The sequence below is a fragment of the Vanessa cardui genome, chromosome W (genome assembly GCF_905220365.1).
Source record: "Vanessa cardui chromosome W, ilVanCard2.1, whole genome shotgun sequence".
Taxonomy (NCBI): domain Eukaryota; kingdom Metazoa; phylum Arthropoda; class Insecta; order Lepidoptera; family Nymphalidae; genus Vanessa; species Vanessa cardui.
This window is the reverse complement of record NC_061153.1, coordinates 5,745,291-5,772,126: the sequence shown is the minus strand read 5'-3', so window position 1 is coordinate 5,772,126 and position 26,836 is coordinate 5,745,291. Positions and strand designations below refer to the sequence as shown.

The 26,836-nt window shown below is 35.9% G+C and overlaps 2 protein-coding genes, 1 long non-coding RNA gene and 1 pseudogene across 3 annotated transcripts; all 4 read left to right on the top strand.

Annotated features, from left to right (window-relative positions):
* Positions 1 to 319: 319 nt before the first annotated feature.
* LOC124542683 lies at positions 320 to 687 on the top strand. The gene is made up of 2 exons (XR_006967342.1): positions 320 to 564; positions 652 to 687. It is a non-coding gene; the product is annotated as an uncharacterized LOC124542683 (long non-coding RNA).
* A 2,432-nt stretch (positions 688 to 3,119) lies between these two features.
* Positions 3,120 to 4,908, top strand: LOC124542493 (annotated as a pseudogene).
* A 61-nt stretch (positions 4,909 to 4,969) lies between these two features.
* On the top strand, positions 4,970 to 5,638 carry LOC124542491 (PHD finger protein ALFIN-LIKE 3-like). Its single transcript, XM_047120434.1, has one exon. It carries the CDS (start codon positions 4,970 to 4,972, stop codon positions 5,636 to 5,638), a length of 669 nt encoding a protein of 222 aa, XP_046976390.1.
* A 4,964-nt stretch (positions 5,639 to 10,602) lies between these two features.
* Positions 10,603 to 12,870, top strand: LOC124542490. The gene is made up of 3 exons (XM_047120433.1): positions 10,603 to 10,654; positions 11,207 to 11,566; positions 12,208 to 12,870. The coding sequence occupies exons 1-3, from the start codon at positions 10,603 to 10,605 to the stop codon at positions 12,222 to 12,224; spliced, it is 429 nt and encodes a 142-aa protein (XP_046976389.1). The 3' UTR covers positions 12,225 to 12,870.
* Positions 12,871 to 26,836: the final 13,966 nt, after the last annotated feature.

The following is a 26,836-nucleotide window of genomic DNA, read 5'->3' as shown; positions in this document are numbered from 1 at the left end:
GGACTCAATGCCTGAAGGCATTCTCTACCAGTCAAACTTTAGGCCAAACAGAAAGTCATGAAGGCGGTAACAATATGACAGATCCTTCCAGTAGATTGTTAATTAGAATTTGTATGTAAAATTTAGAAGATATAGAAGAAAGAAAGAAAGAAAGAAAGAAAGAAATGTTTATTAGGACACAGTACATAATAAAAGAATAAGAAGTATAAAAATTTAAAACAAAAGGAAGAAAAAACAACAAAAAAATTTTGAATGTACATACAATATACACATAATAACAATACATAACTATAAATACATACATATTTTATGAACCCATTAGCTAATGACAATTTTGTTCCATTAGCTAATAATCGTTCGGGGGGTGACGGGGGAAGGAATGCAAGGCCTCCCGCCTCAGTGAGGCGCGCGCGCCGGCAGTGTATCGACGCTGTCACGCATCCTTCTATTGCGTATTACTTTCAGTTATTTACTGTTTCCCGTAATAAAATACAAAATAAAACAAAAAACTATATAATATAAAATCTAATGAGCTTAATCCGAAAGTTGTAATTTGTTAAAACGGTAAGTTGAATATCCAATTATTATATCTTACGTAACTCAATTGTATGCTTTATTATATAATTATTATCTGTCATTCAAACCATACAGCACAATATGTACGACCACGAAGAAGTCGTACAAAAACAAAAAAACAAGAAAACAAATAGCAGCCTTTGCAGCAGCGCGTTGCTAGACCAATCTGAGCTATAAGCTACGGAGCCATACCTTTAGGTAAGAGATAAATAATTATTATAATAAATATTAAATTAAATTATACCTATAACATATATACTACAAGTATTTATATTATAACAATATAAATTATTCATATAAAGAGATAAAAATATATATATATAAACCAACTTGGTCTACACATATATATCATTTTGATATATGCATACTACAATTGTATTTACTATTAATTGCATAATAGTTAACTAAATTTAAAGAAGAAAAGAAAAAATAATAATAATAATAATAAAAAACAAATTATGACTGGAGCTGTAGATTACGTAAATATGATTTGTATCTAAAACGAAATATATTAATGGTTTCCAGGATCCGAAGGGGAGGCGGCAGATTGTTCCAGCACTTCGTCGCTGCATAGCGGAAACTACCACGAAAGGCTGCTGATCGATGAAGAGGCACGCTAAGCATATAAGACGACGCCCTCGTGGGATATGTTTTGTTACTTTCTTTTGCCCAACGCAACTTACTGTATAGATATAAAGGTGCTTTATTTTGAATAACGCCAAATAGGAGGGTAGCAAGATGTAATTGCCTTCGGTATTCCATCTTAATCATCCGTGCGGTATTAAGGTATGGGGATACATGTGCGCGAGGCGGAATGTGGAAACAATACCTGAGACATGCATTTTGTACTCGTTGTATAAGGTTTTTTGAGCGAGCTAGCAGTCTGGGTCCTATAACGGCATCAGCATAATTAAGTTTAGACAATACCAGGCTATCACAAAGTTTAATTCGCATGTCTTTACTAAGAACATCTCTTATCCTATACAATACTTTTAATCTGTAAAAGCAATTACGAACTATATTAATGGTGTGCTTTTTGAATCTCAATTCCTCATCGATCAACAAACCCAAGTTTCGCGCTTCTTTCATGCGCTCGATTTTCTTACCTTTAATTTGTATGTTAGGGTTTAAGTTACCAATTAGATTGATTTGTTTCTTCGTTCCTAATATGATATACTTAGTTTTGTCCGGATTCAGTACGAGATTATGAGATTCGGACCATTGCGTAATATAACTCAAGACATCATTCAACTTTTGAATAGCCACGCTAGCTTCAGATGGCTTAAACGATATATAAATTTGTATATCATCAGCGTAAATGTGGTATTTGCAGTGTTTAATGCTGTTAACAATGTCAGCACAATATAGCGCAAAGATAATCGGTCCTAGTATAGAGCCTTGTGGAACGCCTGTATTAACCGCGCTACAGTCTGAGAGCACCCGGGAACCGTTTCCATTAACTACCTCAACCATTTGTTCGCGATTACTTAAATAACTTGCAAACCATTTAATAGTTTGACAACTGAATCCGTAATATTTTAATTTGGACAAGAACAGAGCTCTATCAATGGTATCAAAGGCACGAGAAAAATCTAGTAAAACAAGAATCGTTCCCTCGCCTACGTCCATGCCGCATAGAACATTGTCTGTAACATCCAGTAGCGCAGTAGTGGTGCTGTGATGTTTACGAAATCCAGATTGCACAAGTGGTAAAACATTATTATTCTCTAAGAATCGTGTCAGTTGGTTACATACGATTCTTTCCAATATCTTGGATATGCAGGTTAAAATGCTAATAGGTCGTAGATCCTTGAGTTCACAAACATTCTCCTTCTTGGGAATGGGTTTAACTATCGCAGTCTGCCAAAGGTTCGGAAATGTGCCCGTTACGATTGATGTATTTAAGATTTTAATTATAACTGGTAAAATACGTGGTAACGACAACAAAATCATGTCCAACGATATTCCATCCACACCATGGCGTTAGACTTCAACGAGCGGAGTATTTGTAAAATTTCGACTTCGTTAGTCGGTAATAATGTAGCCGTGCCAAACTTGTTCGATTCATAATAATTCATATAGCTTCTGTTGAAGGTAAGGTTTAAGTGTTTTTTTTACTAGTATGTGTTTTCATCTGTTTTGGTAAAAAATAAGTCAAAGAGTCTTATTAGAGCCACATTCTAGGCGGCTTACGAGGGCCGGCCCTTATTAAACTTATTGAATTAATTTTTCACATCTTTTTATACTTGTAAATTATTATGTGTTATTTGTATTACCTGATATCAAAGTCCTAATTTCTATCATCAAAAAGTAATATTAGGAAGATTCACCCTGGGGGATAGTAATAAATTGGTATTATTAGGCTTTTTCTGATATTTTTTATTTTTCAGAAGTTTAAGTAACTTATATCATCTGCTGCATTTTTCCTTGAATGCGATAGGAGTGGCCATGGCTTTTTCATTTTTCTTTTTTTGCTTTGTGTCGTGAGGCTAGACTATTGGTATGAGCTTTATGTACGGCGTTTATTTTTGTAGGTTTCAATAATGGAACATTCCATTAAAAGAAGTCGGGGTCTATGGACACTTCAACAGCTGGAGGCAGCTATGGCTGCTGTCAAAGACGGAGTCATGTCTCAACGTGCTGCTGCTAAACATTACTCTATACCCAGAAGGACATTAGTAAACCATCTGAAATCAGGCAAAGTGGAGAAACAGATAGGACATCGCACAATTATGACGAAACAGCAAGAAAATGATCTAGCTTCAAGGATTAAGCGACTAGCATCCATAGGATTTCCTTTAACGCCTAAATTGTTACACCACCAAGCCTTTGTTTTTTGCGAATCAAATAATATTCCGAAGAATTTCAATAAATCTACGAAGCGAGCTGGCAAAGATTGGCTCAAACTATTTTTAAAAAGACATACTGAGATATCTAAGCGCAAAGTTCAAATATTAAATCCCGGAAGAGCACAAAAACTTAACAAAGCAATTGTCATGCAGCACTTTCAAGAGTACAAAAAAATTTACGAACAGCTAGATATTGCTAATAATCCACAGCGCCTTTACAATATGGATGAAAAAGGCTGCAGACTGACAATCCACAATCAACCCTTGGTTTTAGCTCAAAAAGGGTAAAAAAGAGTGCACATGGTGGCACATGAACACGCTGAAAACGTTACGATAGCCGCTTGTGTAAATGCATTGGGTAACGCAATTCCCCCAATGATACTTTTTAAGGGGAAAAGGATGAAGCCCGAGTACAACGACAATTTGCCTTCAGGATCGTTGGTGAAAATGGCACCAAAAGGAAGCATGACCACGTCACTATTTGTTGACTTCATCCATCACCTAAAAAAAAAAAAGTAAAGTAACAGCCTGTAAATTCCCACTGCTGGGCTAAAGGCCTCCTCTCCCTTTAAGGAGAAGGTTTGGAACATATTCCACCACGCTGTTCCAATGCGGGTTGGTGGAATACACACGTGGCAGAATTTGTATGAAATTTGTCACATGCAGGTTTCCTCACGATGTTTTCCTTCACCGCTGAGCACGAGATGAATTATAAAGACAAATTAAGCACATGAATCAGCGATGCTTGCCTGGGTTTGAACCCGCAATCATCGGTTAAGATGCACGCGTTCTAACCACTGGGCCATCTCTGCTCTGGGTAAGTTTAAATCGGATGGTCAATGTTTGCTCATTTTCGATGGTGCTTCGTGCCATTTAGATTACAGAGTTGTTGATGCGGCAGACAAAGAAAATATTACACTGTATTGTTTGCCTTCAAACACTACGCATGAACTTCAGCCTCTAGATAAAAGTGTGAAAAAATCGTTTGAGCATCATTGGGACGAAGAGGCTTTAACATTTACGTATCAACATCCTGAAAAAAAAAATTACAAAAGCCCGTTTCAATTCAATATTCAGCAGGGTTTGGTCGAAGTGCATGACGCATGATATCATAGTAAACGGCTTTAAATCTACTGGTTTGTACCCGTTCAATCCAGAGGCGATACCATCAGAAGCCTATGATGCTCCCTCTGTTTTTACTGAGAGGCATTGTCAACAGGAAAATGTTATCCCCCGATGCGATTCACCAATTCCAGGTCCATCAGGTATTAATAAAAGTCACACAAAACTAAGACCTCAGCCTGATAGTTCTGATTCAGATGCCACTTTATGTAAGAATCAAAGTCCTAGCTCTCCATCCTTACTGCAACCGGATTTGTCTCAGCCACATACAGAAATTATCGGAGTCAAGAAAAGATTAGTGTCCTACAGTACAACTGATTCTGACTCACCTGATCCAGGGTATCACAATACTAATACATGAAATATGAAGACCAGTAATTTATAGCTCTGATACAGACTCTTCTAGTGTTGAATTGACGAAAATGCCCAATGAACCCGGCACGAAGTCTTTCTTCGGCATATACTCGAGTTCAACTGACAATGAAAATGAAAATTCTGCAACTAAGCAAGATCGTACTCCCACCAAGCAGATAACTTTTAGGCATGTAAAAGCTACGAAGAGCTTAAGACCTGTCACAAATGACGAAAATTCTGAAGATGACGTACCACTAAGAAGGTTACAAGAGAGAAAGAAATCATTTCAAGAGCTCATACCAACACCAAACTTTGCCATTGTCAAACAAAACCCAAAACGTAAAGCAATTAATTACAAAGCTCAGATTGTTACTAAAAATTTATTTGTAGAAAGGCAAACTCATAAAGAGAAGAATAAGAAAAGAGAAAGAAATATAAGTGATACTGATATAAAGAAGCAACGGAAATCAAATCTGAAGGAAGGTCACCAGCGAAAAGTAAACATTAAGGATCGTTCTAAAAGGTGCGAAAAAGGAAAAAAAGTGAAAGAATCAAAGAAGAAAAGCAAATTAAGTAGAGATGAAATTGATACTAATGATAGATGGTACTGTTATGCATGTAATACAGAAAGATTAGAGGATATGCGACAGTGTCCATTATGCCAAAAGTGGTTTCATGAAGAATGCGTGGGACTTACTAAAGAAGATACGGATTTTGCTTGTCCAATGTGCAATTAGAAGACTGAGAAACTTAACTTGATCTCAAATAAGACTTGACAACCTTAGATTTTTCAATTTAGTTATTTTTTATTATATATTATCGTAAAAATAAGCCTTGTTAGGCGTACATTACTATTTTTACCAATTGTGATATTCAATTTAGTTCCTTTAGACTCAAATCAGTAAGTAATATCGTCATTATTATAAAGTACAAATTACGTGAGTCTAATAAGGGCCACTTATGTTTGATAAACATATTTCTGTTTCTAATTTATAGTGTCGATATATAGAGACGTGTAAGTAGTGTTCGTAATTATTATAATTCTTTTCAATTTAATGTTTAAAACACATTTTCGAAGTGAAAATTTATTACGTAGACAACACATGGACCTTATTAAACAATAAGGTCCATGTGTTGTTTTTATTTGTTATGAAAGTGAATTTAAATATGTTTTTCTTTCTTAAAAGTCAAAAATTGTTTTTGTAATTTGTAATTATAGTTTATTTTTTGTTATTTGGTTATTCTGGATATTTAGAAAATGGCCCTTAATAAACTACATAAGTATAAATAGGGCCACTGAAAGCTTTTTTAAAAACGATTTTGTACTTGATATTATGTTAACGTAACCGTGTTGACTTTACTTTTTCAAATAATAAAGAAATGAATAATAATTTGATAAATAGCGTTTTATTTTCTATTAATTATTATTCTTAATATCTTGGTTTTAAATAAGGTGGCCCTTGTTACCCGCAAGTACCTTGACAGAGGTTTGTAAAATTTTAAATATAAGTCAATTACAGTCTACAGCCTTCTACCATCAGACCTTAGGATCACTTGAAAATAGTCATAAACATTAAACATTTTATTTGAGAATGCAAGTTAACAGTCATAGTCAGGAATGGATTTCATGGATTCCTTACTGGTGTTTTTCGTAAACACTTCTGTACACTCTAGCACAAAATTTACTCCATACGAATTAGTGTTTGGCAAACAATGTAACTTACCAAGTAATCTTAGGTTGACAATAGTGGATCTATTGTCGACTTAAGATTTACAATTTTGATGATGATTATGCAATAGTACTAAAATACCGGTTACAAAAGTCACAAAATGATGCTAAAACAAACCTCATAAATTGTAAAACTTTAAGAAAAATAAAATATGATAGAAGTATAAACAAGGAGGCTTAGTATTGGTTAAAAATGAAAATATTAGCAAACTTGATCCGTTATATTTAGGCCCATATACAGTTGTTAAAGATTTATCAACGAATGTTGTAATTTCAGTCAATGGTAAATAAATAAATAAATAAAAATGTGTTAAGAAATAATCGCAAGACCTCCCGAACATCGAGCGCTACCAAGAATCACCATACCGTGGGGACCATTCAGTGATTTACCGATTTCGTTATAAATATGTAATTCAGACTACAGAACTTCACTTTTTGTTCTGACATCGAACAGACTGTCACGTATTATAAATAATTAATTGTTAAATTGAATTACTTCAATAAACGTATAAGTTAAATTCGTTCGTTTTCATTCTGCATCCTCAACGGCAGTCCTACGTAATTAATGAGACAACAACACATACATTACTCCGATCCCAATGTAATTAGCTGAAGCACTTGTGTTATGGAAATCAGAAGTATCGACGGTACCACAAACACCCAAACCCAGGACAACTAATGGTAATCTACATCGACCCGGCCGGGAATCGAACCCGGGACCTCAAAGTGGCGTACCCATGAAAACCGGTGTACACACCAATCGACCACGGAGGTCGTCGATGGTAAAGAAAGAAAGCATTATTATACCTTTGTTTACATATTTGTTTTATTGTGTTTAATAATTATTATATTCAATTTCATTTTACTTTTTCATATTGTATTTTGATATAAAAAATGTTAATGTATCCAACATATTTTTTGTTTGGTAGGGCATGTAGTCTAGTATATAAGCAGACTAGCTTTTGCCCGCGACTTCGTTCGCGTGGACTTCAGGTTCGTCCCGTCTAGTCTAGTAATCGCTTAAAATCGTTTCGTAAATAAGCCATTATTTCTCGTACAAAGTAAAGGATAAAAATGGTTATTGCGGGTTATTCCTAAGAGATAAACATATACCATTACGGACTTTTTTGTAGACCTTTTTAAGTTGTACAATACTGTACTACATTGTTTTAATCTATCTTGTAGGATTCAGTCAGCGTTTGCAATGTAAGCGCAAAAATGTGTTTTTATACGACCTCACATTAGAAACCTCAAAAATTGTAGCCTATGTGTTATTCTGATGTATAAGCTATATTGTGGTAAAGTTTCATTCAAATCCATTCAGTAGTTTTTACGTGAAAGAGTAACAAACATCTATACATCCATACATACAAACTTTCGCCTTTATAATAGTAGTAGGATGACACATGGTATTGAGGAGCAAAAATATATAAATTTATCTTCAAACCTTAAAAATCTACTTTATTTACCTAGTCCCGTCCTTACAGGATATAGTCCGCTAGAAGCCCGACTCCGAGTCACAACTCCCAACGGTCCCGTCCCAGTAACTGATGACTAACTCACCATTTTCTCTCCTCGTGGACGAGGCAAGTGACACAAGTGAACTAAACGCCAATGCAACCGAAGCCACTGAAATACGACCGCTTAACGTAAGAAAACACAAGTGCCAGAAGAAAAAATAGCTGTTTTAATAGAAAAAAGTATCGAGTCACGAAAACATTTTCAGAATGAACTTCAAGAAAATAGTATTACCAAGCAAGATGACGATAAACTCTTTTGTTTGTCGTTATATAAAGAACTCAAAAAAGTACCAGAAAATAGGCGTTTAGCAACCAAAATTGAATTACTTCAAGTGATACAAAAAGGACAAAGCTTCGTTAGCCCCCTGTTCGCTATACAAGCCCACAAGGATATTTTACTACATCTGGATCATCTCCTCCTGTTCCGGCACCGTCACCGTCACCATCGCAATTTAGTTCTGGCTCTCAGTCCTCTACAGTTATAGAAAATATTTATGCTGATTTTGAAGAACAATAAATAAATCTTACCTTAAAGTTATTACGAGTTTCTCTTCCGGTGACACGCTTGGCCTCAAAAGCGTTTCAGAGCATGAAATATCTTGCCTGATCAGTTCAATTAGTCCATCAAAAGATTTTATTGACATTCTCAAATAGTCAAAAAAAATTTTATCATACATTCTTAATTTGGGATATAACGTTACGAACTGACAATGTACTAGTCGGTCACGTAATATTGGATGCTCCCAATACCGCCTTTTTCTTTTCTTTTTTTTAAGGAGCAACCACAGTGAACATACTTCTTCGTCGACCTCCATTTTGAAACTGAGACGCTAACCCGCACGAAATCGCATACTCACCGCGCATGTCTGAATAGCATCACACTTTTGCGGTTTGAAACCGCGCGATTCCCGCATGTCTGAACTAGCGCTAAGTGTCGTATTAATGTTAAATATTACTTTAATAATAACAATCCGTTTTTTAAGCCGGAAGTCATTTCGTTTTTTATTTATTGTAGTTTAAATTATTTTGTTTTGTATAAAGGCCGTTTGGTCGTAGAACATTTTTTTTAACTACGTAGTTTGTCCTACATAAGGCACATCCGGTCAAAGTATTGAAACGGTTAATTTTTGTTTTTAGCTTTAAAAGACGATGATATTGCTGATCTCCTCGATTTTTCTGAAATTGAAGATGTAAGAAATGATGAAAATCCTTCTTACAAAGAACCCCAGGAAGAGACGTTCTGTTTTCGGTCACCAAGTAGCAGTAGTAATTCACCGAGTAGTGACGAGGAAGATGAGCCTGCCCAGCTTCCGGATAGAGGTCGCGCTAGGGGACGAAGAACAAGATCTGGTCGAAACCATAGAGGTATTGCACAAGGTACTAGAACTCGTTACGGTGTACGCACTCGCGGTGGTGCTCTAAGACCTGTTTTTAGACCAATTGGTGCGGCTTCTAGGTCTCGTAGACCTTTTGATGTACCATTCCCAGAAATGCAAGAACCATCATACTTACCCTCCACAATACAAGATAACTCTGTTTATGGCAACACAAAATATATAATTTTTTAGTCTGTAAACCTTGCGCGTCTAGTTTTTTAGCTATGGCAATGTTTTTTGTAGTCCGCCATTGATTGATTGAACCACCGTGTCTGTAACTAACGTGAGCATTAAAAGTGTTAATTAAAGCAAGTCGTTTCAATAAGGAATCAAGCTAAACCTAAATACCTACAGTCCACAAGAACACCGAAGTTAACATTGGTCCTTCGAGCCGGATATGAACCAGCGACCTATGGATTGAACCGCCATTGATTGATTGAACCACCGTGTCTGTAACTAACGTGAGCATTAAAAGTGTTAATTAAAGCAAGTCGTTTCAATAAGGAATCAAGCTAAACCTAAATACCTACAGTCCACAAGAACACCGAAGTTAACATTGGTCATTCGAGCCGACAGTATTTGCAGCGAAAACACAAACACTTCTCACAGCGATTATCATACGGCGTGGACACGCGACGCCACAGGAGGCGGCCAAGGCGGAGCATACGGATTTTCGGCATATACTTGCACTAATAATTATCAAGTATCGATTGCTGCGAGAACAATAAAATCCGTAGGTACTTCAAGAATCCAGCATACATATTTGTTCAAGAAATTCCAATAATTCTAAGAAAAAATCGATCGGCCATTTTAAGAATCATCTGCGAGTGCGAAAAGGACAGCAAGATAGACTTTCGAGGGAGAGTGAAAGAGAGCACTCACGGCGACGGCGCATCATTTTCAAGTTTCAACGCCTACAGTCAACGGCGCGATTTCTTCAATTTGCCAGTATACTAGTGGCGTCGAATGGCGTCCGAGTTCGTGTTAAAGGATTAATTTTGCTTTTAGTCACAAAAATATATTGTATAATTGTATTAAGTATTAATTACAAGTGCGCAAATTAATTAGCTGTCAAGATGGATGATAATATGTTAAAGAAATTGCGAGTGAGTAGGGGATACTCCAAAGGTACGATCTCTAGACTTTATTCTTTCATAGCCGATTCGATTGTAAGCTCACTTGAAGCGTTAATAACGAAAAGGGATAGATTATTAGCTGTTTTTAAAAAGTACGAAGTTTATAACAAAGAGATCTTGGCATTAGATTCGTCTGACAATGAAAATGTTGAAGACATGGAAAACAAATATTTCCATTGTCTCACTGTTTTAAACGAAAATATAAAATCTAAATGTAATAAAAAGGAAGGGACAACCTCGGAGTCAGGTAACAGTGTCGTTTCCAAAATAAGATTACCCCATATTAATATTCCTAATTTTACTGGTAAATATTCCGAGTATGTTAACTTTATCGAAATGTTCAAATCTGTAATCCACAGCGACACTTCCTTGGACAAAGTTCAAAAGCTCTATTACCTGCGATCATTCCTCCAGGGCCCCCCTTACGAATTAATTAGTAATCTTCCTCTTGTTAGTGAAAGTTATGATAGTGCGTTGCAATTATTAGAAAAGCGATTTTATAACAAATATAAAATTGTAAATGAGCATGTAAATACTCTCTTAGACTTGGACAAGTTTGCCAAGTTCCCTAGTGCAAATGAGATTAGGAATTTTGTTTCCGTAGTGAGGCAGACGCTAAGTGCTCTGCGCAACCTGAAGGCAGAGGTGGACTGGGACCCTATTCTTCTGGGCATCTTGGTGCGTAAGCTGGACCTCTACAGCTCCCGCTCTTATCAGCTGGAGCGTGATCAAGAGCATGACCCTACGGTTGAGGATTTTTTGGCTTACTTGGATAAGCGTGCTCTCGCTCTAGAGAACACAACAGAAGCAGCAGAAGGTGGGAAGCGGCAGGGTGCAGCAATACCAGCCAAAAATAAGGTAGCCCTAGCAACGGCAGCCAAGACAGCGATGGAGTGCCTCTATTGTAAGTGTGCAGATCACAAATTATACTCTTGTCCAAAGTTTAAATTACAGAACAGCGAAGAGAGAGTTGCCTTCGCAAAATCAAAAAGCTTATGCAACGTGTGTTTAAATTCACACTCTGGCAAGTGTAAATACCACTTTAGGTGTGGGCAGTGCAAGAAAAGTCATCACACACTGCTACATCTCGATGAAAAGGGTAGTCCAGGCCCAGTGGTCCTCCTATCTGGGGACTCTGCTAATAATATTTTACTTCCACCAGCACGCGTAAAGGTGTTTGCAAAAGATGGGCGAGAAGTGCATATAAAGTGCATACTAGACACAGGTTCTCAGGTGTCACTGATCACGACAAAGGCAGTGAAAGTCTTAGGATATACTCCTAAGCGAAATGATATTAACCTCATTGGTGTGACAGAGAGCCAGAATAAAGTCAGCTATTGTATCCCATTAAAAGTAAATTCTTTGACATCCCAATTTAACACTCTAGTTAACTGTCACATGGTAGATAAAATCACTTGTAACTTACCGCAATCACCAGTCAGCCTAGAAGACATACAAATCCCTGCTGGTATCACATTAGCAGATACAACTTTTAACCAACCTTCAGAAATAAACATGCTAATAGGTGCTGATATCTTTTGCCAGGTCCTCCTGCCGCTTGAGGAACCTCAGCGCTCACATGCATGCAGTGACCTAGACAACCAGCAGCAACCTTCATATCCAGGCATCATAAATACGAAATTTGGCCATGTCATTGCCGGGGCAATGACATCTAGCATCATAAAAAATCAGGTTGTATCTTTAATTTGTACCAAGTGCGAAACAGACGTAAGTGACAGTCTCAGGAAGCTTTGGGAGGTGGAGAGTGTTCCAGAATTGCTAGTAGAAAGGGATTCAGAGCAAAAGTTAGCTGAAAATATCTTTGTAAGTTCAGTAAAACTTGAAAATAAAAAATTCACTGTTGACTTACCTTTGAAGCTAGAAACCTGCAAAATAAATGAGACTTTAGGAAATTCTTTTGACCTAGCATTGCACAGGTTTCTCAGTCTAGAAAAAAGACTGCAAAGCAACATTAATTTACTTCATGATTATCAAAAGTTCATAGACGAGTACATAGAACTCGGACATGGGCACTTTGTTGATATTTGCTCTTACAATTTCAATGAAGATCCAATTTATTTTATGCCACATCATGCGGTTATAAACGAGCAAAGCAAGAGCACTCGTACTAGAGTTGTGTATGATGCTTCAATGAAAACTAGTAAAAAGATCTCATTAAACGATATTTTATTAAATGGGCCTACAGTACAGAAAGAATTATTTGATTTTGTTTTGTTATTTCGATTTGGAGAATTCACTTTGAGTTCAGATATTAAGAAAATGTTTCGCAACATATTGATTAACCCGGAGCACACTTCACTCCAGAATATTCTGTGGCGGGACGACCCTAGTCAGGCTATAAAATGTATACGTCTTGACACTGTCACTTATGGTGTGAAGTCTTCAAGCTATTTAGCAACACGATGCTTACTTGAACTTGCACAAAGGCATGAGCATGAGTTACCACTAGCATCATTTATAATAAAAAATTGTATGTATGTTGATGACGTCATTTATTCGTGTTCTGATTTGCACAAATTGCTTGAAGCTAAACGGCAGTTATGTGAACTGTTAAGTTATGGGAGCTTTACTTTGCATAAGTGGGCTTCTAACACACATTCTATTCTCTCTGACATTCCGGAGTTCTGACTCTGATGTCGGGACAATGAGAATACGTCTTGCTTTGATCAATGCTTTAATTAGACTCTCCCACAGTATGTATTCTTATGAATTATTATAATAACATAGGTATGTAAGTTGAGAGGTGCACACATGCACACTACACCTCCCATGGCAATTGGAAAAAAAAATTTCGACAGTAAAATTTTTTTTTACAATTTTGTTCTTTTGCAATTACATTTTTTTTTTACATATTTCTTTAGTCATTCGACAATAATATCTAAGTCAAGAAATAGTTAATACAAGAAAAACTTAATCGACACTTTTTCAAAATTTGTTAAATACATATTACAATATGCATATTCCACTTTAAAAACATTTTTTAATTAACAATAATTTATATAATAAAACAAATTTAATCTTTGAATGAGCTAAGCAAAATTAAAACGATTGATCAACACAATTGATTTTTCTTTTTTTTTTACCTAGATGTAATTAAAGTAATCGATATAAGTGTTTCATAATTGAATATTTAATTATATGTTTAGAGCTTAGCAAAATTAATACAGAAGTATATATTAAATTAATTAATATTTAGGGCTAAGCGATATTCTTAGATCTAGGCTAATTTAATACAAATATTTAATTAATGGTAATTTTTATATCTAGGCAAGATACTAATACAAACAATATTAACGTTATTTTAGAACTAGGTGCACCTAAACTAATTATAAGAAAAAAAAAGTCATTATACAATAACTTTTGTCTAATTCCTTCCATAACCCCAAGCTTTTTTTTGTCTCGATCCTGTTTAAAATTTGTATATCATTGATAAGTTTTGTTATAATAATAACATTTATTAATTGTCAAATCCTTTCATTTTAATCTTTTTTTTTTTCTTTATTCTTGGCCAAGTTCATATCCATAGTTTATATCATTTACTTAAGTAAAGAAGTAAGTCACAATTAGTGAAAGTCACTTAAATATTAATTTTTGCATAGTGCATATGCATACATTCATTCCTTTAATAACATAATTTTTCACATTATTAGGCACCTACTTTGGGCTACCTCTTATATTTATTTTATTCAGGATATCTTTATACATTTTATATTTCTTTTGTGCCTTTAAAATGCCTCAATACTTTCATGTCACGGACTCGCGTACAACATGCCTAAGATATTTGGCAGACACAATTTTATATATTTATATAATATATTTTTCCATATCACACTACATAATTATTTAATTTTTCACAATACTTTGTAATTATTATCAGAATAATAAGCATTTTCCCAATTTTCGGGTAATCAGTCCGATCATAGCTGAAAAAGTTAATATTCTGATAAAATTTGCCATCCGTCATAAATATTCATCAACATTAGGGTTTATATTCATTTTGTCTTTCCGAGTAGGTAACTTTGAACTAACTTAATATCAAAATAGCTATGGCATAAAATAAAATTTGTTTAAGTTATTCTTGAAAACACTAGCAACAAGTGAATTTTTTTTTTTTAGTTCATATAAAATAAAATATTGATACATCATTATTATTTAAAAAAAATCAACACCTAATAACTTTTATAGTTCAATTTAGTTTTTAAAATTACTAATAGCTAGGTACTTGGATACCGAGATGACACATAATACGTAACACGCGTACAAGCTTGTGAATTCCATTCCCATAAAAGAAATGCTTAGGTGACAGTAATTGGAATCTGGCTGATGTCATATTAAAAAGATACAATTTATAAATACTTTTGAGTTACGGCAATAACTACATAAAATTAATTGATGCAAACAAAATGTTTAAAGTGTAAGAAATTACCTAATTATAATATTTTTTTCAAATTACACTTATACTCACTATAGATTATTTTAGTAAGACAGGAAACACTCGTTCTTCATTCCATTTTCTTTTTTGTTAATGTCCTCGTCTTCTTAAGGTTTTTCTTTTCTCTCTTTCTATTTCTTCTTACTTCTTTTCTTTCTTTTTCACTACGAAGTAAATTTTGTCATTTCGGCTCCAAATAAGTTTACTTCCTTCTTCTTATTATTTATTTTGATATTCATCTTGCTCTAATTTTAATATTTCACAAAATATTTTAAATGTTTTAAAATAATTTTATTATTAAATTTCACTTGCCTCTTCTTGTCATCATTATTTAATCGTCCGTCTTGTCAGTGAAAATAGTTCGATTTTCGAGTATTTCATTTTTTTTTCTTTATATTTTCTTCTTTTAACAAATTTTATATAACGGCGGCGGTGCGCATGCTAAAGGGCAAGCGCACCGCGCTGGCAGGGTCGCCATCTGATGTCGGGACAATGAGAATACGTCTTGCTTTGATCAATGCTTTAATTAGACTCTCTCACAGTATGTATTCTTATGAATTATTATAATAACATAGGTATGTAAGTTGAGAGGTGCACACATGCACACTACAGTGGAACAGCAATTTAGTGAGCTTGAGCTGCAAAAAGGCACTACAATATGAAGGCTTTGGGGCTTACACTTGATGTTCAAAACGATTGTTTTAAAATAGACAGCCCAGAACCATTTGATGAACATACAATGACAAAAAGAGGAGTTCTTAGCTATATATCGAAGTTCTATGATCCCATGGGTTTTGCTAGTCCAATTGTAATTAAGGCAAAAGGTATAATGCAAAAAATATGGTCATATAATATTGGATGGGATGAACATATACCTAATGAGCTAGTTGACGAATGGCTTCAATTTGCTAGAAGCTTAGCTGCCATGCATCCTATCCATTTAGACAGGCACATCCCAACCATCAATGCGGCAGCAGTCCAGCTGATTGGCTTCGCGGATGCCTCCAGCACGACGGGGTACGGGTGCTGCATATACCTATGCGTGGTCGACAAAACAGGTAAGGCTGAATTATCTTTACTCTGTTCGAAGTCGCGAGTAAACCCACGTGCGAACGCATTAACAATACCCAGGCTGGAGCTTAATGCTGCATTGCTACTTTCCATTTTAATAGAGAGAGTTTATGACACCTTGCATAAAAATATTCAAATTGATGATGTATACCTATTTACCGACTCCAAAATAACTTTGGCTTGGATTCAAACTGAACTCACTAGATTACAAGCCTATGTAGCGAACAGAGTGGCGGTAATTCAGCAAAAAACCGATAGATGGCGCTGGCTGTATGTGGCTTCTGCAGAGAATCCTGCTGATTTGATTAGTAGAGGCATCAGCCCTCAGGAGCTTCCGACTTGCGCCCTCTGGTGGAAGGGACCGAAGTTTCTGCAGTCAAGGTACGAATTTAATAATACGAAAATAGTTTTACCTGAAAACTTACCTGAAGTGAAGGTGAAGTTACCGCTCACTCCTCCGGCTAAAGTTGTCTTGACAGCAGGTACACAGCACAACATATTTATAGTAATAAATAAATATTCAGACATAGGAAAGATGACCAGGGTAATTGCATATGTGCAAAGATTTTGTCGCAACTTAAAAGAGAAAACAAAACTTCGAGGCAGTCTCAGTCCTAATGAGTTGCAACATGTGCTGCACTCAATAATTAAACATGAGCAATCAATACATTATTGTGAAGAGAAAGACTCTTTACAGAAAGGTAACTCCGTGCGAGGGCCACTCCAAAATTTATATCCATTCATTGATACAGATGGCCTGATAAGAGTAGGAGGTCGTTTAGTCAATTCTGATATACCGATTGCACAAAAACATCCTATCATTTTACCTCGAAAATCGCGAATAACTGAGCTTATTATACAGATTGAGCATGTTAGGTTATTACATGCTGGACCTAAGTCACTCCTAGCTAACTTAAATCAAAAATACTGGCTAATTAATGGCATGCGACAAGTCAAAAAAGTGACTCATAAATGCTTGGTTTGTTTTAGGCTGAGGGCTGGTGCAGCGAAGCAGTTGATGGGATCCTTACCTCAACACCGCGTGACGTCATGCAGGCCGTTTTAAAAAGTGGGCATGGACTTCGCTGGGCCAATCCAAGTTAAAAATTCGCGTGTAAGGAAAGCCATAGTCAGTAAAGGTTATGTATGCATATATGTATGCTTTGTCACGAAGGCAATTCACTTAGAGTTGACCTCAGATTTGTCAACTGATGCATTTCTAGCATCTTTCAAAAGGTTCATCAGTAGACGTGGTTTGCCCAGCGACGTATTCTGCGATAACGGTGGTTGTTTTCGTGGGGCAAGGAACCAGTTAGCTGAGCTGTACAAGCTTAATAGTTCCCCTGCTCACCAGACGCTTGTGCAAGCTTATGCCGCGAAAGAAGGTATCCAATTTCATTTCACGCCTAGTTATGCACCGGTATTCGCAGGGCTTGCAGAGGCGGCTGTGAAAAGTATGAAGTACCATTTAAAAAGAATTGTTTTAGATGCTGCATTAACTTATGAACAGTTACATACTGTTTTATGTCAGATAGAGGCAGTGCTTAATTCGCGCCCCATTTTACCTCTCTCTGAGGATGTCAATGATTACTGTTACCTGACTCCGGGACACTTCCTTATAGGTACAGCATTAACTATGTACCCTGAGGTAGATATTTCTGAAACCAAAGTAAATAGACTGGGGTTCTGGCAACAATGTATACAATTACAACAAAGGTTTTGGAAAGCTTGGTATAAATATTATTTAAATACTTTGCAGAATAGAAATAAGTGGTGTAAATCTATGCCTAATGTAACTGTAGGTGCACTTGTACTCATGAGAGAAGCGAATGTTCCTCCGCTGGCGTGGCCCATGGCACGAGTAGTGGATGTATTTCCTGGAAATGACGGCAAGGTTCGAGCCTTGCAGCTAAAAAGAGCTAATGGTCAATTATATACTAGGTCACTGCAAAGCATAAGTGTGTTACCCATTGAAAAGTAATTTTCTAATAAAATAAGATGTCTTTATTGTAATTTTAGCTATGTAACGTGTATAAGTGTTCTATTTTTATATAAAAGTATAAAAAGTAGTAACTAATTCAACAAAAAATATAAAATACTTATCTGTTATTGTTGTGTAATAGGTATTGTGTTACTAAGTGCATAATATTACATGCCTTACCTGGTTGTATTAGATTAAGTTATATGTAGGTTTAGTACATAACATATGGATTCACTTCTATGTATCCTATAGATTCGTAAATTTCGCTTTACATGCCTACCTACTAGGTTGAATTAGAATAAGTTATAGTAATTTAAGTTACATATCACTTGGACTCACTTACAGTATCATTTAGATCCCTAGATTCGCGTTACATTCCTTCCTAAGGTTGTATTAGTATATAAGTTACATCTAAGTTACATAGCATTAAGACTCATTTGCATGTATCGTTTTTACCTTTAGATTCTGCTGTATGTAGAAATAAGGGATTGTTATTGTTTGATTGCCTGGGGCGGCAGTATGTTTATGGCAACACAAAATATATAATTTTTTAGTCTGTAAACGTTGCGCGTCTAGTTTTTTAGCTATGGCAATGTTTTTTGTAGTCCGCCATTGATTGATTGAACCACCGTGTCTGTAACTAACGTGAGCATTAAAAGTGTTAATTAAAGCAAGTCGTTTCAATAAGGAATCAAGCTAAACCTAAATACCTACAGTCCACAAGAACACCGAAGTTAACAAACTCTAATCTAACTGAATATGTGCAAGAATATATTGATGATGATTTGATTGATTTGATTGTTGAAAAAACTAATCAACATAGTATTGCTACTAAAGGCCATTCGTTAAAACTGTCTCGCGAAGAATGCAAAGTTTTTCTAGGCATCACGCTTCTGATGGCCTGCATTAACTATCCTCATATAAGGATGTATTGGAACAACAAATACGCTTTCCCCACTATCACTGAAGCTATGCGTCGAGACCGATTTATTCAGCTACGAAATTCACTTAAATTTGTATTTGATCTTGACGTAACCCCTGAAATGCGAGCAGCTGATAAATTGTGGAAGGTTCGCCCATTGATCAAACGCGTGCTTCAAGGATGTTTAGCACAAAGGCAACAGCAGAAAATATCTGTTGATGAAATGATCATACCTTTCTCCGGTGCTTGCACAATGAGACAATATTGTCCAGGCAAACCTCACCCTACTGGATTAAAAGCTTTTATTTTAGCTAATCCAAATGGATTGGTTTGTGATATGATTATTAACCAGGGAAAAAACACGTTTCCCACAGCGTCTGGATTACAATTGGGAGAGAGCGTAGTTCTAAAGTTGTGCGATTCGTTGGTTGTAGGTCACATTGTATGTTGTGATCGTTTTTTTACAACAATAAAACTAATTGATAAACTATCCAAAAGAGGTATTAAATGCGCCGGAACAGTCATGAAGAACCGAATTACCAAATACGTAAAAGATGATATGGACAGCGACATTTGCTTAAAACGTCGAGGTAGAGTAAGTTATGACGTTTTTGTGCGAGACGATGGAGGTATGGCTATAACGAAGTGGTTTGACAATAAATCTGTTATCTTGTTATCAAGCATTTATGCTGCGGAAGAAGTCGATGAGTGTACCAGATATGATCAAAAACTTAAACGATTCATACAAGTTCAGAGACCACAAGTTATCAGGGAGTATAACTTAAACATGGGAGGAGTTGATCTCACTGATAGACTTCTGGCTGTCTGCCCAGCAAGAGCTCGCACAAAAAAATGGACGGTTAGGTTTTATTCGCATATGATAGATCTAGTGATAGTCAATTCTTGGATAAAATATAAAGAAGATAATAAGAAACTAGGGAAGCCTGCGCATCAAATTTTAAAACTAAGGGAATTCAAACTAGATATTGCTGAAAAAATGATCTTAGATAACATTTATCGAGATGAAAACGAACCCGAGGATCAATATAATGAAAATTTAAATAAAAAGCGAGGAAGGCCAGGTGCTGTACCTCTGCCACCTGATGCTAAACGATTTCATGCAGCCAATCACTTGCCCGACATGGGTACTAAGCAGAAGAGATGCAGAAACTTTGGATGCAGTAAAAAAACTACTATAACTTGCATATATTGCAACATACCTTTGTGCATAACGCCAAAAAGAAACTGTTTCGTAGAATTCCATACGAAATAGGACTATGACTGAAATAAATTTTTATAGACTGATTAATAATAATCTCCGTAGGTGTCAAGCACAATTAGCTTGTTAAAATGATAGTTTTGGAATTTTGTTAAAAAGTTTTATTTAGTTTCCTAAGAGATTTTATTTTCTAAAGGTTTTCCTTAGTATATAGATTTGTAAGAGTTTTTCCTAAGATTGTAATTGATAAATAAGAAACTTTAGTAAGTTGGTAATTTTTATACTTTATTATTTTGAAAAATTCTATTGATTGTTACCTAGTTTTATAAAACTTACCTTGGGTTTAATAAATATTTTTCTTTGGTACTGGTTGTATTATTTTATTTTGAATAAATGGTATATACTTTACTAATATATACACAAATGGTACACCTTTTCTTTAAACTTTGAGCGCCTCAATTATTTAAACTAAGGCTGAATGTACTTTATAAAGAACAAAAGATAGCCAAATAAAATTGCATACAATGGGTTCTTTAAGTCATGTTTGATACGGTTAGTTCTAGCGAAATACGATTTGAAATTGTTTTTATACTTTTTTAACCAATGCAAAGTCTCGGCCTTAACAGCTTCCGGTTACCATAAAAGTCGATTAAAATAATACTTCGGTGGCAGGAGGTTAAAGATTTTCCATCTTTCCTGTTAAAAGATGGTACAGTAGTTTTTTAAAACGTCACCAAAAAATCAAAATCAAAATCAAAGTATACTTTATTCAAGTGGGCTTTTACATGCACTTTTGAATCGTCATTTAACAATTAAGTGAAGCTACCACCGGTTCGGAAAGTAGTCTTCAAATTGTAGTATTCTTAGTGATACTTTTCTTTCGGTATCTTCGGGTGATGAGTCATTGAGTGACTTAAGTATTCAAAGTGCTATTTCTTCCCTTCCTCTTAACGCCAATCTTAATTCTCTCTTTTCTGAATGTGTGAAAAATCTTAACGTAGTACACATAAATGCCCAAAGTATTCCAGCCCATTATCCTGACATGCTCTGGACTCTTTTGAGTCCCGTGATATTCATGCGATTTTAGTATCGGAATCATGGCTTAAGCCCTGTTTACCGTCTACTTCGTATTCTTTGCCAGGGTTCCATCTCATTCGTAATGATCGAAGCAACAGGACTGGTGGTGGTGTGGCGATCTATCTTAGATCCTACATTCCTTTTAAAATTGTAAGTTCGTCATGTCAGCCACCTCCTGTTGATTCGGCTGAACACTTACTAGTAGAAGTTTCTCTAAGCCAGACAAAAATTTTAATTGGCGTTTTTTACAGTCCCTCTCTATTAACGAATTTCTTTTCCTCTTTCGAAGCCCTTGTAGAAACATTTGTCCCAAATTATGGTCACACCATATTAATGGGCGACTTCAACACATGTCTAATGAAGGATGACAGCAGAGCTCATAAGCTTGTATCTGTTTGCGAAGCGTGTAACATGCATATTCTTCCCCTTTCAGCGACCCACAGATATCCAAATTCCACTCCTTCTCTTCTTGACCTTATAATTGTGTCTTCTCCTGATTTCGTTTCCAAGCACGGTCAGTGTTCTGCCGATGCCTTTTCCTATCATGATTTAATTTTTCTTTCGTATAAACTGCGCTCTCCTAAAGTTAAGCCTAAGATACTTCTGCGGCGTAATTTTGCTGGAATGGATGTTGAACAACTACGTGCTGATGCGCGTAATATTGATTGGTCAGCAGTGGAGTCGGCGTCTTGTATTGAGCAAGGGGTTGATGTCTTTAGCTCGTTGCTCAATCAACTGTACGACGTTCATGCGCCAATTCACCAAGTAAAGCTGAAACATCTTCCTGCACCCTGGCTAACTGAAGACATAAAAACTAGCATTCACAGGAAAAATGTTGCTAAAAGTAAATTTAAATTAAATAATTCTGACGAAAATCGTAGTAAGTATATTAAAGCTAGGAATCGCTGCAATACATTATGTAGGGATGCACAACGTCGCCACATTCATGCCTCAGTCGAGAATAGCGATTCTCACAGAGTTTGGAAATTTCTTGAGACTGTTGGAGTTGGTAAATCTTCTCATAATCCATCTGTTCTTAATATTGATACAGAACTCCTAAATCAATATTTTTCTAATCCTTCGAACTCATTTGATAGTTCAGCTAAATCACGTACTCTTAACTCACTTTCTATGACTTCAACTCCTTCTCATCCTCCTTTTGTGTTAAGTCAGTTCACTGTGTGTGATGTTAAGAAAAGCGTGCTGTCCGTCTCATCTAATGCCATTGGTACCGATAATGTTAGCCGTACTATGATCATTCCTCTCCTTGATATTATCGCTCCCGTGATCACATATATTCTAAATGAATGTGTCTCATGCTGTGTATTTCCTGAAGCATGGAAGAGCGCTAATATTTTACCACTGCCGAAGAAAGCTAATCCTGTTACCTTTTCCGATTTTCGTCCTATCTCTATATTACCCTTCCTGTCAAAAGTTCTTGAAAAACTAATTCACTTTCAATTAAATCTCTTCCTAAACAAGAACAACTTGCTCAATCCTTTCCAATCTGGTTTTCGCCCAGGACATAGTACGGTTACTGCCCTTATAAAAGTTACCGATGACATTCGATTAGGCATGGACAGTAAACAGCTCACTGTTATGACTTTGTTGGATTTCAGCAATGCTTTCAATAGTGTTGACTTTGATGTCCTACTGAGTCAGCTGCGCTCTCTTAACGTGTCTCCTACAGTCATTGACTTGTTTCACAGTTATCTTCGTGGTCGTCGGCAACGTATTCGTACTGATGATGCTTACACGTCGTGGTGCGATATTTATGCTGGCGTACCACAGGGCGGCGTTTTGTCACCGTTACTTTTCTCTATTTTCATTAATTCTATTACTCACAACCTTTCTTCTCTCTACCACATGTATGCAGACGATGTCCAAATTTACACCCAGTCGACTGTGGAAAATCTTCCGTTGGCAATCACAAGGATGAATAATGACCTCAATATCATTCTTGAATGGAGTAAAACTTTTGGTCTTAATGTCAACCCTAGTAAATCTCAAGCCATAATTATTGGCAGCCGGAAACAATTATCCAAAGTCGACTGGTCCTCCTTGCCTCTGATAATGTTTGACAATACTGTCATTCCTTATTGCGATTCTGTCAAAAACCTTGGAGTTTTCGTTGATAATTCTCTTAGCTGGACTCGCCATGTGAATGAAATCAGCAGGAAGGTGTTCGTCGCGCTGAGTTCTTTGCGTCGTCTTCGAAATTTTCTTCCCATTCCTACCAAAATTATGCTTGCACAAACTCTACTCTTCCCTATTTTGGATTATGCTGATACAAGCTTTGTGGACTTATCCGAAGACCAGTTAAATAAACTTGAGAGACTTCAAAATACCTTTATTCGGTTTATATTTGGATTACGAAAATTCGACCACGTATCGCAATTTCGTTCCCGTCTCAATTGGCTACCCATCAGACTTCGCCGGAATATGCATGTCCTGTCTATACTTTACTGTGTGTTGTTTCACCCTGTTACTCCCCCTTACCTGAAGGAAAAATTTATATTTTTAGGAAAACCCAGAGAACACCCTCGTTCTACGAAGAGACTGATTTTAAGGGTGCCCGAACATAAGTCTATTTTTTATAAAAAAACATTTACAATTCAGGCTATTACGCTCTGGAACAACCTTCCTTTAAATATTCGGGAGGCCAAAACCTTATTTATTTTTAAAAAACTTTTAAAAAATCACTTTCTGTCTCAAGTTCCTTTACGATAATAATTTCTTTTTTCTGTTTTTTATTTTGTTAATTTATTTATTTTTTCGTTATGTTTGAAGACATCGTTTATATTCTTACTCATTGTATTTAAATTTATATATATATTTATTTTATATGTATTGACAATATAATTTATTAATGGATATATAATTTGTGTATTCTATATTTATATTTATTTCATAGTTTTATTAATAGATTCATATTATTTTATTTATTAGTAGAGCACCACCCACCTTATATTCTATGAACTATCCTACACCGTTGGTTGCCTGGAAGAGATCGCTATGTAGCGATAAGGTCGCCAAAATTGTACGCCTGTTGTATCTAGGCCATAACTTTGTCATTTGTATTTTTTTATTTCACTGTGTGGTGTACAATAAAAGAATAAACTATAGATTCTACCGACAAGAACCGGCAAGAAACTCAGTAGTTACTCTTTTTCAACATTTAAAAAAATACAGTCATGTTAGTTAATTTTTAAGTTAATACAATTATTAAATTAATCGTCTACGGAAAATTCGACTAAAACAATTCGTCTAAATCAATTCGACTAAAAAACAATTCGACTAAAAACAATTCGACTAGTAACAATTCATCTAAAAAACTATTCGACTAAAAATAATTCGACTAATAACAATTCGTCTAAAACAAATCGTCTAAAAGAATTCAACTAAAACAATTCGACTAAAGCAATTCGACTAAAATCATTGCTCATTCCCCATTACATTTCAATTTTGCGACTCTGCAGTCCTCATCGATCTTATTGAAAATTGACCACTTGTGAACCTTCTGTCTTCTCCTGACCGGCCCGCTATGTCCCACACACCATCCGAGATGCCCCACACCCGCCCAACTATATCCCACACACCAACCGAGATGCCTCGCATCCACCCCACTATGTCCAACATACTATCCTAGATGCCCCGCGAATACCCTATCATGTCCCACACACCATTCGAGATGCCACGCTGTATACCACAATGTCCAACACATCATCCGAGACATCATCCGAGACGGCCCGCACCTGCCCTGCTATGTCCCACACACGATTATAGATGCCCCGCACCCACCCAACTATATCCCACACACCATCCGAGATGCCCCACACCCACCCTATCATGTCCCACACACCATCTGAGGTGCTCTCGACTCACCCAACTTACGATGTTTTGAACATTCGAGGCGGTTTTCTGCAGAGAACGAAGAGAAAACGTTTTATAAATACACATACATACATACAATATTTTAAGAAGAATTCGTATTATCGCCGCGTCGATGCGTACTATTTGAACGACGTTTCGTCAGAACAAATCGATCGTTGATCACGTTTTAAGAAGAATTGTAAAATTTTATATAAAGTTACGTATCCCGGGTAAGTCTCTGTACATCCTCGTTCTTTGACTCTGGGTCCGACTGAGAGCGGAAATTCACGAAGGATAATCATGCCTATTTTAATCTGATGATTAGTCCATATAGCGAATTCCAGCCAGATTTCTCAAAAATCGTGGATACACCTTCACGATAGGAATTTAATAAACAGTTTATCGGTACAATGATTTTAGAGTAAGCAAAGAGACACTCGTATTCCACTTGACTTTTGTATACTCAATGTTAGTGGAATTAATTTCAGTAAAGTTATTTTCAGCTAAATTGTTAGTCAAATTGTTTTAGTCGAATTGTTTTAGTCGAATTGCTTTAGTCTAATTGCTTTAGTCGAATTGCTTTGGTCGAATTGTTTTAGTCGAATTGCTTTAGTCGAATTGTTTTTTAGACGAATTGTTTTAGACGAATCGTTTTAGATGAATTTTCCGCAAATCAAATTAATATATCCTGCCTGGAAGTCAACAGGTATTAATTCCACGCTTTTTTATCATCTACAAAATCTTGTATCGAATAATACGCCTTTTTCACCAATGTATTTTTATAAACGATTTGAATTTACGAGACGGCAAAGTTAAAAATGTCTGTGGAATTTTATTATAGAAATGGATACCTTGCCCCAAGAAAGATTTATTAACTTTGCGGAGTCGGAAACTTGGCGTTATAAGCTTATCCTTACTTCTAGTGCATATACAATGATTATCACTGATTTTATCAAAGTGATCAATGTTACTGTGAATATACATGATATTGTTGTAAATATATTGCGACGCAACAGTGAGTATTCCTACTCTGTTAAAAACATCCCGAAGAGAGTCTCTAGCTCCAAGATTATAAATAAACCGAATTGCTCTCTTTTGTAAAATAAAGACAGATTCAATGTCTGCAGCGTTACCCCAAAGTAATATGCCATATGACATAATACCGTGAAAATAACCAAAATAAACTAAACGAGCGGTATCAATATCAGTTAGTTGTCTAACTTTTCTAACCGCGTATGCTGCGGAGCTGAGTCTCCCTGTTAGGGACGACAAATGGGGACTCCACTGAAGTCTGGAATCCAATTCTATTCCCAAGAACACGGTAGTATCGGCTACATCAAGCGGACCACCGCTTAAAGACATATTATAATTTTGGTTTCTAACGTTGGGTAGGGTAAAAACTACACATTTTGTTTTTTGAGTATTCAAAACCAAATTATTTACATTAAACCAATCTTGTATCTGTGATAAGGCACCGTTCACATCGTCATAGTCAGTTTCTTTCCTGTCAACCTTAAAAATCAGTGAATTATCGTCAGCAAACAATACTATATCACAAATACCTTTAACAAAGAAAGG

Bases quoted from the DNA above. Each gene is read 5' to 3' on its own strand.
- LOC124542491 (XM_047120434.1), top strand. From the start codon at position 4,970: ATGCCCAATGAACCCGGCACGAAGTCTTTCTTCGGCATATACTCGAGT.
- LOC124542490 (XM_047120433.1), top strand. From the start codon at position 10,603: ATGGATGATAATATGTTAAAGAAATTGCGAGTGAGTAGGGGATACTCC. The intron at 10,655-11,206 runs GTACGATCTCTA...ATACTCTCTTAG, and splicing joins GAGTAGGGGATACTCCAAAG to ACTTGGACAAGTTTGCCAAG.